At 45.8% G+C, this 14,171-nt stretch overlaps 1 protein-coding gene across 1 annotated transcript in view; it reads right to left on the reverse strand.

The window, feature by feature from the left end:
* Nucleotides 1-11,251, reverse strand: part of LOC119436511 (protein odr-4 homolog) — an 80,089-nt gene extending 68,838 nt beyond the window's left edge. Inside the window, exons 1-2 of the mRNA XM_037703375.2 lie at nucleotides 10,981-11,251; nucleotides 10,638-10,793 (exon numbers count right to left, since the gene is read on the reverse strand). Coding sequence (XP_037559303.1) covers nucleotides 10,638-10,793; nucleotides 10,981-11,079 — 255 coding nt within the window. The 5' untranslated portion in view covers nucleotides 11,080-11,251. The remainder of the gene's footprint in view (nucleotides 1-10,637; nucleotides 10,794-10,980) is intronic.
* Between the last annotated feature and the right edge of the window lie 2,920 nt (nucleotides 11,252-14,171).

Below are 14,171 nucleotides of genomic sequence, written 5' to 3' on the forward strand. Positions count from 1 at the left end.
TTAAAAAATAACTTAAACTCTGCAGTTTTACTTGCCAAAACCACGATCTGATTATGAGGCACTCCATAGTAGAGGACTCTAGATTTTTTGGACCACCTGAGGTTCTTCAGCTTGCACCCAATGCATGGTACACCAGCGTTCCTGCATTTTGCCCCCATCGAAATGCGGCCACCATGGCCAGGATTTGATCCCCCAATCTTGTGCTTAGAAGCGCAACATGACGTGGTAGTATGAAGTATGATGCCTAACAGCTGCAGAGCATTGATGTTACATAAATAGCCTCCGTGATCAGGCAATGTGCAGTCTGGTTTCAGAGGCCATGGCTTCACTTCTAAATTTATAACAGCTTCTGCGAGGCGGCCATTGGCGCACCATGTGCTCGGCATGTTGATGCGCTGTTGCCATAGTTGCAACACATTGTTTGTGGCTGGTTGATAATTACGCAATAGTTACTACGGCTTTAAAATGTAATGCTGTATTTTTTTTTCACCCTACTTGCAATATCATGCGAATGTAACTTGTACATTTCAATTTTGACCAATGTTCATAGTGCCACACATTGACGTCGCGTCTGCCGCACAACATGTATGAAATCGCGGCATGGAGATGCTGCTATCAATGTCACCCAACAAGCTTTCTCTGGAGCGTTGCAGGGCCCCTTTAAGGAAGTGGGCAAAGAGGAACAGAAAAAAAATATTTTGTATGAATAAGGCTAAATATTTAAATATTTAAACACGGTGCCAAGTCTGCATGACTGCAAAACAGGCTGATATGACTAATCAACATATATCAAAACAACAAAACAGCACATTTTATAGTTTTTTTATTTTGTACACTGAATGTATGCCAGTGAGTAACTTATAAGGCTACCTAAACAAGGTAAAATGACACTAAAGGCAATTGTTACTCAATATATTCGCTGGTGAAAATTTTAATCCAGGCTCCCTATGCCATAGGTTGTAGCTTCTATGCTCATTTAAACATATTTCTTGAAAATATAGGTTCAAGAAGGTCTATTTATATTTGCCACATTCTCAATGACCTATTAATACAAGCCAATCATCAGTGAGGTGTGGGTGGTACCACCAGTACTACAATAGGTGGTACCAGAGCTGCATGATGACTTCGACTTCGCTTCGTTACACTACTTAGTCAGCATCACCCAAAATGGAGGTGGGCTTGCATACAAAGCACTTGGTACACAGCTCTTTTCTTCAGGCTATCGTCAGAGATAGTGAAATTATTTTGTCGTAGTATGTACAAATGCAAGCTCCCACACACAAGTGCATGGCATGGTTTCAAATTCACTTCCCAATATGGAATCAAGGTGCCACCTAATGTCTGAAATGTACAGGAGACAACACTGGAAAGCGCCTAGGCCAAGTTTTGCAAGAAGCCATAGATCAATGTGCCACTTAAGCGGACAGACACCGCAACCTTCCAATTCTTATCTTGCAATTCTTTTTAGAATCTTCACAGATACAAGTGCAGCATAAGTGCACTTTCTATTCAAATAGAATAAAATATGACTGCACAAAAAATATGAAGGCAGTGGCCAACCACCTGTACGTTATTGATTCATGAGTAGGTCATGCAAGTGCTGATGAAATCGCAAGCAATCTTTTCTTTTTTGGCATTTTATAAATAAATTATGGTTCTATGCCCCAGCAGAATGATGTAATAGTGACCTATAAGACCTGGTCTACAACATTCTTCCAAATCTGAAATTCACTTCAGTGTCTTTTTAAACAGAAATGAAAAAAAAAAAAAAAAAACAGTAGCGAAAATGAAGTTTAAAGGCCAAACTACACATACGCGTGCCGGCGTGCGAAAGCTCGCGCCAGCATGCATACGTGCATTGGGAAAGGTCACCAAAGACGTAAAGTTCAATAAAACCACTTAGTGCATAATTAATCAAAGAAAATAGTGCAACCACAGGTGATTATGAATTAAGTCTTCTTGATTAGAATTTTCATACTCTAGCAGCCACCGTCCGCTTCCTCGGCCGCCTTTTATATATGGTACGCTCCAGGGGCGGATCCAGGCTTTTTCTGAGGGGGGGGTCAGCTTCTGTCAATGATGATGATGACAGTAGCCTTTCTTATTTATCAAAATTCACCGTTTCTGCTCACGACAAACCCGCGTTTTATACGTCTAGAGCAACACCTGTAGCCCACCATGGTGGCTCAGTCAGCTCAGGCGTTGCGCTGCTGAGCACGAGATCCCGGGATCGAATCGCGACCGCGGCGGCCGCATTTCGATGGATGTTGAAATGCAAAAACGCCCATGTGCTTGCGTTGTAGTGCACATTAAAGTACCCTAGGTGGTCAAAATTAATCCAGAGCCTTCCACTACGGCGTGCCTCATAATCAGAACTGGTTTTGGCACGTAAAACCCCAGAAAGAGGAAGAAGACCTGTAGCGAAGCCAGATATCGGTTTCTCCGAGCTTATAGGAAAAGGACGTTACCCAATACAGCCATGTGCTTGGCGGCTGTGCCTGATAATACAGGGTGTTCAAAACTAAGCTTTATGCTTTTCTTAAAATTAGGCACTGGGAGGCACGCGAAGACCAATAATGTGCAGATAAGTTATGTAGCCAGAGGGGTCACAAAGTGAGATGATAATAGTCGCTGTGAACAGTCCAATTAACTAAAATTGAACAATCATTGTTTGTCGACTGCAGTAAGTGGGTACGTTTGTATTGAAAACTTAGAGGCAGTCGTGTTTCTTACTGCAGTCAATAAAAAGTTAATTATTTAATTTCGCTGCTGACAGCGATAATTATCACCTGACTTTGTGTCCCCCTGGCCACATAACTTATTTGCGCAGGTGCTCTTCACGTACCTCCCAGTGCCTAACTTTAAGAAAACCATAATGTTTAATTTTGAACACCTGGTATATCTAGCCTGTATTGTTTCTTAAAATAAAATTTGGGATGATCTGTTGCAGGTTCGTTATAAATGCGTAAGCACGGGCCCGTCTTTGGAGTTCTGTTGGGTCACATTGATTTCCTTAAGGAGATTCTTTGTGTTCGGCTGAGACACCTTCGTTTGCTTTGGAGCTCCAACGCAGCAACTACTACGCTTGTTGTTTACGATATGCAAATCACCGCGTATGAAGACTCACGACGCCACCTACAAGAAGAACGATGTGTTCTAGTAGCCGAGAGCGCGAGCCAGCATCTTCATGTTTTGTTTCCCGCGCGACGCCATCCTTTTACACAAGGCGCGCATCTGCTCCCGTTTCTCTAACCACGCGATGCCATCCTTGGCCCGCGCGCTAGCGTTGACCGCTGACGTCACACTCCCCCACTTCGCAGCCGCTGCTCGAGACTTCGCCCCGCTTCGCGAGAACGCCCACTCTGATAAACGGATCCAGCGGCTTTGACCCTACTATGCCTAATGTACAGCAATAAAACTGCGAAGTTACAATGAAAAACTTGTAGCGTACGAACGGTACTGTGCTCGTACTGGATATTGTCAACGTGTAACTGTGATCACAATGAGTGCTACAGTTAAAAAAGTTGCCCATGCGTAGTTCTTAGTTTAGCTGTTAGTTGTTATTTATACAGGGTTTGTCCGAAAAGTAATGTCAGTGAGTCGATTAAAAAGTACAATACAATAAAATGTTTCAAAATAGGCTCCTCCTGCGTCGTTACATTGCTTCTAGCGAGATTTCCAACCATCGAAGGCGTCACGGTAGGCCTCCTCAGGAATGTCCTTTAGAGCCTTGGTGCAAGCCTCTTCGACTTTGCCAACTGTCGCGAAATGATGTCCTTTCATGGGAATTTTCAAGTGCAGAAAGAAGAAGCCTGGGAGAGCCACGTCGGGACTGTAGGGCGGCTGGGGAACTGTTAACATCTTTCAATCGGCCAGGAAGCGGGTCACGAGGAAGGCGGTGCAGGCTGCATGGTGTGTTGTCATAGTGAAGTTTCCAATCGCCCCCGATATCAGGCCGGGTGCGATGAATCCTTCGTTTGAGTCGCTTGAGCACTTTCACGTAGAATTTGGCGTTCACGGTTGTGCCATGGGGTACAAACTCATGGTGGACTGATGTCAAAGAACCAGCGCAGAGGGCCTCGCCACGGTGCAGATTCACCTGTCGTCCTTTTGGCCACAAAATCCTGCAGCATGGTTTACTCAGGTAGAGGCTATCTTCGACCTTCAGTGCATTACCTCACAGCACGCGAAGTTCCCCTACGCTGTCTCAGCACTCCATACAGAGGTGGTTGAGGGGTTCCAAGATGTTGTGGACGCACTCCACAACACCACCCCCTATGACCACTTCAAAACGACAGTGCTGCAACGCATGTCCACGTCTGGAGGCGAAGCGCCTCCAGCAGCTTCTAAACGAAGAGCTCGGCGACCGGCGACCATCGGAGCTTCTACGTTGTATGTGGTGGCTCCTCAGTGACTGTAAGCTGGACGCAAACAGCCCGCTGCTGCATGACCTGTTCCTTCAGCACCTGCTGCAGAGTCTCATGGTCCCCTTGGCTACCACACCAGAAGACATGTCCCTCGACAATCTTGCAGAGCTGGCCAACTGCATTGCTGACTATTCAGCAAGAGGTACCATGGCAACGACCGTTCCGCTGTCACACCTCGAAGGTCGGCAGTCTTGCCTTGAGCAAATGATTGACAATTTTGCTGTAACCATTACTTCACTACGGCCATTGCCCCACCGTCGTCAGCACAACCGCGATTGCCGTTCCAGATTCCCTTCTCGATCCAGCTCCCGCCCTGGCCCTTGTCCCAACACATACTGCTGGTATCACAACAAATTTGGTGCCAATGCACGTCAGTGCCGTTGCCCTTGCAGCTAGCAGGAAAACATGGCACAGAGTCACTGATGGCGGCCTGTGACTCTTACCGTACAAGAAGCCGCTTGTTCTACGTCACTGACAGGATTGCCAGACAACAATTTCTCGTGGACGCAGGTGTAGAGGTCAGCGTCGTTCCTGCCAGGCGACTAGACCGGCAGCGTGCCTAGAAAACCGCACCCCATTCAAGTAACCAACAGCTCTTCTAACAACATATATGGCCAGCGCTATCTTACCACCGACGTGGGTCTCCGACGCACCTTCCGATGGGTGTTCGTTGTTGCAGACGTACGCATGGTAATATTGGGTGCAGATTTTCTGACCTACTTAGCCCTTAGCGTTGACCTCCGCGCTCGTCACCTCTTGGACACGGTGACTAGGCTGTCTATACAAGGCATCATCACACCTATGACATCGACCACTAGAACGGCATCCCAGATACCCACATCTGCGTTTGCCTCAATTCCCAGACTTCCCAGCCATCACGAAACCTTCCAATCTTGAGCTGCCAGTACGTCACAACGTACTCATCATGTTGTCACAAGCCCCCCAGTGCTCTGCCGACCCAGACGCCTCGCTAGTGACTGCCTTGCCATCACAAGGAGGGAATTCAACCACATGCTGCATCATCCGTCCTTCATCGAGCTGTTGGTCTTCAGCTCTCCACATGGTACCAAAGCGTGACCCAGGGGAATTGGCACCCATGCGGACACTAACGTGCATTCAATGCGCGCACCTTCCCTATCACTATCCACTCCCTCACATTCATGACTTCGCAGCCAACCTAGCTGGAACAGTAATTTTCAGCAAGATACATTTAGTGAAGGCATACCATCAAATCTCTGTCGAGCCAGCTGGACATCCCAAGGCTATAATTGCGACACCATTCGAACTTTTCGAGTACACATTGTAAAACGTTTTCTATCCGTTTTAAATACAAAATGTTTTGTAAAATGTCTCATATCCCAAATCTGGCGGTGCATTAGACGATCTTAAGGACGGCTAAAAGACGTTTTAAGACATCCGACGAAGTTTTGGCAAGATGTCTTAAAGAAGTCGCTGATATCTTGCCAAAACGCCTTCAGGACGTCTTGTAAACGTTTAAAATGGTTTTCAAGATGTCTTGCTGATCTTGTCAAGACCAATGTCAAGATCTTGTCAAGACCAATGTGGGTGCAGTGGGGTTGGTGGGTAGTATTGCCCCCGAACAGCACAGCAACAATTTGTGCCAGCTGTTTTCTCGGCTCCAGGAACACGGCCTTCTCATCAACCCCGCAAAGTGTGTCTTTGGTGTCCACGACATTCAGTTCCTTGGACACCACGTGATTTCCAAAGGAATCAGGCCGTTGGAAAAGAAAATTCCAGCCTTGCGCGAGTTCCCTCGCCCAACGTCACTGCGAAAGCTCCGCAACTTCCTTGGGCTGCTCAACTTCCACCACAGTTTTCTTCCCAACATCACCCAAATTATTATACTACTGACCGAGCTTCTCAAGACCACTAAAGCTCCGTCCGATCCACTATCCTGGACATCCGACGCCGAAGTGTCCTTCCAAGCTGGCAGAAACGCATTGGCAGATGCCACCGTGCTGTTGCATCCTCTACATGTTGCACCAATGAGTCTTATCCCCGATGCATCTAGTGTGCTGTCGGCATAGTTTTACAACAGTTCCAATGCAACTCCTGGTGTCCACTCGGATTTTTCTACCAGAAACTGAAGCCTGTAGAAATGCACTACAGCACATTCAGTCCCGAGCTGCTGGCGGTATACTTGGGCATTTGACATTTCCGACAAAAGCTGGAAAGAACAAGCTTTCAAGTCCTCAGAAAATCACAAGCCTTTGACGTTTGCTTTTCATGGTAATCTGAACACTTACTACGCACGAGAGATAAGGCACCTCAATTTCATCTCCGTGTTCACCGTGGACATACAATACATTCAAGGCCCAGTCAACGCAGCCGCAGATGCCTTTTCCCATACCAACGCAATATACATGGCCACAGCTGACTTCGAAGAAATTTCCACGGCATGGCGTTCAGATGTTGAGCTTCGGGACCTCCAGTCCTCGGCTATGTCATTAGCGCTGTCCCCGACGTACCCCTCCCTTTTTTTCAGGTCCTATCACTTGAGACGTGTCGAGGGGTCGAACACGCCCATTCATTCCATTCAGACTCCGCCATCAAGTATTTGACAAGCTACACGGCACAAGTCATCCCGGAGTTCATGCCACCCAGTGTCTAATTACTTCCTGCGTTGTGTGGCTGAGTGTGAACTCCGAAGTGCACCGCTGGGCTCACAAATGCCTTCACTGTCAACGCTCCAAGGAGACACTACACTCGAAGTCGCCAATTCACTCCTCTCGTCCACATGCCGCCCGGTTCAATCAGTTCTCTTGTTGTCCACGTGTAGTCAATTCCGATTCACTTTGAGCGGCCATGCTCAGACCACGTGTAATCGGCGTGCTTAACGATCTCGCTCGTCAACATGAATAGACGTGTCAGTCGCGAGGGTCGGAGACAAAACCCGTCATGCCACCTTGCAACGCTTCTTGCCCCGTTGAGGACGTTCACCCCGTTACGCTCACCTACCATCTTTACTTCGTCTGGTTTGCCCCATGTCCTGCAGTAAGGGGGGGGGGGTGGAGAGGAGAGGGGGATAGTGCCCAGATGGTGGAGGGTATAAGAAAGCCAGCCAGCAGCCATGTGGAGAACACTTTTGATTTGCCCTAGCGTGCAGGTGCATGCATGCTGAACTTTTCCTGTATGTTTTCATTGGAACACACCGCTCACCCGTAACCATGTATTAAACCTCTGTTACTAGTTCTTACGTCGCCTCGTCTTCCCTGCCGGACCCTCTCCGATGGTCAACCTGGTTCAAGCTCCAAACAGACGCTGTAGAAGGTTCCCCAAACCTCGGCTTGTAACAAGGTGTCCAATCATTCCATTTGTCGATGGGTGATACGCAGTAGTATGGATATGGCAGATGCCAAGCAGGCATGTGAGTTCACGGAAGAGATCACATTCGAACTGTCGGCCGCGATCAGTCGTAATAACGCTGGGGCATCCGAAGCATGAGATCCAGCCACTGACAAATGCAGAAGCCACTGTAAGTGCTGTTATGCCAGAGAGAGGAAATGCTTCAGGCCAGCGGGTACAATGGTCTACACAAGTGAGTATGCAAAGAAGTAGCTTGCACACTGCACGGAAGCCCTGCACAGCCACACAGGGGGAATAATTGCTGTGACCCACCCTTAAACCACGTCGGAGTGAACATGTTAAACAAGTGAAATCACTCACGAGAACATGGTAGATGGACATGACAGAGAGCCGTCTGCAAGTCACGTGACAAGCTCATACAAATCCTCACTGACTGGCAGACTTAAGTTATACAGTAGGCTCTCGATAATTCAAACTCGAGGGGACCCCAGGATTTTGTTTGAATTATCAGAAGTTTGAATTATCAGAAGTTCTCGTAGATACGACTCGGGGCAACATAGCAACTTGTGTTGTAATGAAACATTCACATATATTCAATAATACATTCGAAACCATTTATAACAAACTCGACAGTTCCGGGAAAAGTGCTCGTTATATCAGTAGTTGACACGTGTGCACACTGGGAAAAGGAGAGATGGCCAAAGGTCATGCGCATCCTCAATCAACACGCGATTGTAGGTGCACACTGTTTGGTCACTATGACACATGTAGGCAATCAATTGACGTTATATGTAACCTGTTAGTGATATAATAATGCAAATGTTCAGCTAGAAATGACAAAAGCAGCAGATATTTTCCGGCACGGAAAAGCAAAAAGTATGAATTAACCGAATTAACGCAATGGCGCAGTTTGAATTAAGCGGCTTTAAAATACATTGAAAACATAGCTGGCCAACCAAAAATTTGAAATTTGTTTGAATTAACCAAAAGTTTGAATTATCAGAGTTTGAGTTATCGCGAGTCTACTGTACTTTAAAAAAAATCATAAGCAAAAACAACAGACACGTTTGGCAATCTCTTCTTTACTTTGTTCTCTTCCCTAAGCTTAACAAACGGAAAAAAGTATGGTAGTATAGTGCAGACAAGCATGCTTCGTAAGAGGTGAGGTGCTCTACCTTGCCCTACAAGCCCTTGTTGACCTACATTACCATATGCATATAGAGCATTTTTGTATCCATTCTAGACTTGTTGGGGCCTTTCGTTCTTGTGTTCTGTCATCCTGGTTTACTGCTTCATGCCATACACTCTTGCAACAAAATTAACAGAATACCAACAAGCCTAATCTGCCACCCTTTTCTGTACGTAACATAGTTAAGTAAACGTCCTCTCAACGTCACAGCTGGCATTCACAATGCAGAGGAACGTCAGTGCTGCATTCACTTTCTAGCACAATACCGCCAGTTACACATAAGCGACGTGCAGGGAATGTGATTTTATGGGCCACTGTCATATTCATGAATGTAAGCTTGGCCAGTAATAAAAGCAACAAGCTTTCATTCACTCAACAGAGGCAGGCACTGAATATATTATATATGCTGGTTTTTTGATTGAGTATTTAGCAAAAAGGAAGCACATATTATACTCACATATGAATATTATTACTAAAATGATATATCTTGGCCCCTTGCTCACACAAGGTAGGCAGCATTCATTAGTTTTGTAACACCTGCATTTATTGTTATTCTTCATGAAAGGGCAACTTCAAGGAGAAATCAGATTTAAACTGATTTTGATAAATCTTCTTCGGGGTGCAAAAATCAGGAATTATCGGGTTTTACCCGAAAACAAACAACCCTACATATATGGTACAGTAATCAATGCTTGCCTCACAGAACCATCCGAATGTATTTCTCAATCAATACATCAAAGTAGGCTAATAAATAAATTGTGCATAAAGTGCATAAATTGTGAAAATAACCTGTTTATTTACGAACTTTTTGCACATTACGTGGCGAGCTGCCACCATGTATTTTTAAAGGCAAAATACCTCAAATTATTTCCAATGCTAAAGTTGCTATGTATTTCATTGCTAGACTGGACATAGATTCCAGGTGAATACATAGCATTTTCTTTCTTTTCGACTTCCGTTATGCAAGAAGTTCTATGCCCACCATATATGATACACCATGTACAAAGTGGTTAATGATTATGAGTGCAACAATTTCTTTCCACTTTCTTGGAAACGTGCCATACTTATAGCATATTAAACTAAGGGGGACTACCAGATACGTCACCCCCCTCTCCCTTCCTCTGGAACAAATTGCAGCCGAGTGGTTAAGGCAGGCAGTCGCTTTCAAATAGTCCATATTGATAGTCTCCTTGCACAATTTTACAATTGACAGAAACTTTCCCACATGCAAAATTGTTGAAAAGATGGCTGCATTTGTAGCATTCATGCTAGACTTTGCTAATACATTAACTTTCATGCCACCACATCCGGCTTTCGTTTGCTATTCTTCATAGCCCACTGGTGTTACAGTGTCATGCATCCAATTACTTGTTGTCCTCCTTCCTCTCAGCTATTTGTCAGGTCTCAAAAATTAAAAGGCATGACATCGTATGTACTCGTTTCCACCTTATTACAAGGGGAAGGCTGGAATGCTGCTCATACACAAGCATCGCACACAGTAAATGTCCAGAAAAACGAAAAACGCTATTTTCTTTCTACTTTTATTTTTTTTTTTTCGCAACCTATTTAGACAAATTCCGGCGTAGGTGACGCACTTAATCTCGCAAAGTGTTGCACATCTTTTAGAAGGTAAATGTGCACTTGATTATCATTCCATGACAATTAAGGTCAGCTTCAAGCAAGGTTCATCTGACCTGCTTCGCATGTTGGCAGATCCAGGCTTCCTCAATGTCTGCTTGGTCGCCGACGGACTTGTGCGACAGCTTCACGTCGCCTTCCTCCTGTGATTCTTCGTCATCCTTCTGGGGCGTATTCGCAATGTGCACCACGATGTCTCGCTGTTGCGTGCTCTGCAACACGTTGATGTTCATTACTTTGCAGTGTGCACACAGTTCGCCTGCCCACTATTTTACTTGGATGTTAAACGCTCCTTGCCTTTAATTAAAATCACAATAGTAATGGTTAAAACGACCAACTCAAATACGAAATTGCTTTTGATCAGTAAAGAGCGATACCTCCATCCACGCTCCAGCTTACCTGCCCGATGATCACACCAACTGTCAACGAGTTCTTGACCTGGACGAGCTCGCTGATCAGTTTCTGAACATGATCGTCGTAAGCTATCGTTCTACCCATATCAAAAAAATGTCTATACAGAGCTGATGAATGGACATGCAATTGCACGATGTGCTTAGAACTTTAGCAGTAGTTCAACCTAACAGCTGGAAGGCGACTGCTGATGCGGGCTTCCGCCGTGCCGCCGATGCCTACGCCATCCAAAAGATCCAAAGATGCAAATCGCAAAGTTTTTGTTGAGCGGATACAGCGCGAGATTGGATTGGATAGAAAGTGTCTACATTTCTTTCTGGCTTTGACGGTCTATTTGCCTCATCTGGCCACAAGGGTACGGTGGCTAACAAGAGGAGCGGGTCAGTTAATCATAGAGTTTCTCACTATGTTTTATAGTGAGAAACTCTATGCCATAGAGTTTCATATTACTATAACTTTACTATAACTTTTATTTAGAAACTCTATGCTCTATGCAGTTAATGGTCGAATGGGCCGAACGGCGCTCTGCCGCTGAGGCGCCACGTGTGGAAAAATTGTGCGAGGGCGCTGCGAGCGAACTGAATTGGGGTGGAGACGCGCTCGGCGGCATATTCAACGTACTTTCGCTGCGGGTGCCGAGGCCGATTGTGCATAGTACGCGCTTAAAATAGTGCTTTATTTCAACTGCAAAATTATGTTTACACCATTTTCCCAAACATATATATTTGAGGCATAGATTATACAACGCGACGTATTCAATTTTGATGTCGTTGTCAAGCGCGTCGTCTGCTAGCGATCACGCGTTCGCTACGCGGACACTTGGCGGACGCCCAGTTTTTCTCGCGGAACGTCTGTGCAGTACATTTTTTTTTTTTATGTTTTAGTTGCTTTGGTGCGCCAATGACACTTTACGGCTGGTACCAAATGTAGATTTAGCCAAGTGAACTGCTGTTTTTACCACTGTCTTCAAAAAGTAACTGGTATCTCTGCAACATGAAGCTACGTAAGAACATTTTATTATTGATATCGTGTCATTTTACGTGCGCTTCTTCTTGGTGGATATTGATCAGGGACAATGATAGAAGAAAACAATATTAGAGTGAAATAAACCAGGTTTATTAACTGCGTGGCGCGAAGAATGACGAATGTCTGCCTAGGCAATTAAATCGATCAAAGGGTACACACACTTATATATTCACAATATGTGTGTAAGGGAAAAAATAACAAATATTCTAAATGCACTAATTGAAAAAGTGAGAACTTCCGACCGGAATAAGCGCACGTGTTTGCAGTAACAAACACACTTATTAGTGAATACTGCACATAAAAACTCTCATTCGCAGTAATAGTAGTCATAGCAGGCAAATCCATCATATATATATATATATATATATATATATATATATAGTGTGTGTGTGTGTGTGTGTGTGTGTGTGTGTGTGTGTGTGTGTGTGTGTGTGTGTGTGTGTGTGTGTGTGTGTGTGTGTGTGTGTGTGTGTGTGTGTGTGTGTGTGTGTGTGTGTGTGTGTGTGTGTGTGTGTGTGTGTGTGTGTGTGTGTGTGTGTGTGTGTGTGTGTGTGTGTGTGTGTGTGTGTGTGTGTGTGTGTGTGTGTGTGTGTGTGTGTGTGTGTGTGTGTGTGGTGTGTGTGTGTGTGTGTGTGTGTGTGTGTGTGTGTGTGTGTGTGTGTGTGTGTGTGTGTGTGTGTGTGTGTGTGTGTGTGTGTGTGTGTGTGTGTGTGTGTGTGTGTGTGTGTGTGTGTGTGTGTGTGTGTGTGTGTGTGTGTGTGTGTGTGTGTGTGTGTGTGTGTGTGTGTGTGTGTGTGTGTGTGTGTGTGTGTGTGTGTGTGTGTGGTGTGTGTGTGTGTGTGTGTGTGTGTGTGTGTGTGTGTGTGTGTGTGTGTGTGGTGTGTGTGTGTGTGTGTGTGTGTGTGTGTGTGTGTGTGTGTGTGTGTGTGTGTGTGTGTGTGTGTGTGTGTGTGTGTGTGTGTGTGTGTGTGTGTGTGTGTGTGTGTGTGTGTGTGTGTGTGTGTGTGTGTGTGTGTGTGTGTGTGTGTGTGTGTGTGTGTGTGTGTGTGTGTGTGTGTGTGTGTGTGGTGTGTGTGTGTGTGTGTGTGTGTGTGTGTGTGTGGTGTGTGTGTGTGTGTGTGTGTGTGTGTGTGTGTGTGTGTGTGTGTGTGTGTGTGTGTGTGTGTGTGTGTGTGTGTGTGTGTGTGTGTGTGTGTGTGTGTGTGTGTGTGTGTGTGTGTGTGTGTGTGTGGTGTGTGTGTGTGTGTGTGTGTGTGTGTGTGTGTGTGTGTGTGTGTGTGTGTGTGTGTGTGTGTGTGTGTGTGTGTGTGTGTGTGTGAAATCGAGGGTTCGACGGAAGCCCGTCTGGTCGGGATGAAACATGAAGCAACAAAACGACAGACACCGACCAAAATAAAAGCTAAAAAATTAATAAAAACTGAGTAAAAGACGTTTCGGCTTCGCTACGGAAGCCTTGTTCACAATGGGGTGAAGGAAAATTCGTTGCAGCTTATGTACTCTTGAGCACGTGACGCAAACAGCGCGTGTACGACTGGGCGAGGGTTCCCTCACTTCGATTGAGCGTGTGACGTGTTTTTTGTATCTCCAACGACTCTAGATAGAGACGTGATTTCAAGTTTCTTTCTTGGCCGATAATTCTTGACTTTTCCCAGTCAATCTTGTGGCCTGTTGCATCCGTATGTTCGGCAAGGGCATTCGAAACTATTCGTTTCTTTTCGACATCGTTCTGATGCTGCCGCAGTCTCTGTTTGAAGTAGCCCGATTCACCGATGTACGCGTAGTCGCAATCTGCGCAGGGTATCTTGTAGACCACGCCAGGAAACGATTCTCTCGGAAGCTTGTCCTTACCGCCCACGAGTGCGTGCCTTAGCTTACACACAGGCACGTGTGCAACCTCAACGTCATAAGTGCACAGCACACGAGACAAGGCCTCGCTTATCCCAGGAACGTAGGGTACGGCAGCACGTTTTCTTGGTCGGGGATTAGCCGGTCGGACGGAATCAGATAGGCGGTGTTCCACAGCATTCAAAAACGAAGTGGGATAGCCGCTAGCCGAGAGATCGCCACGCACGCGGTCCAATTAAGTCTGTGGTACGGCCTTCTGCTTCGGTGCAAATGCGGTTCGCACGGTTGAACAGGGAGGCAACAACCGA

The sequence above is a fragment of the Dermacentor silvarum genome, chromosome 1, assembly GCF_013339745.2.
Source record: "Dermacentor silvarum isolate Dsil-2018 chromosome 1, BIME_Dsil_1.4, whole genome shotgun sequence".
Lineage (NCBI taxonomy): Eukaryota > Metazoa > Arthropoda > Arachnida > Ixodida > Ixodidae > Dermacentor > Dermacentor silvarum.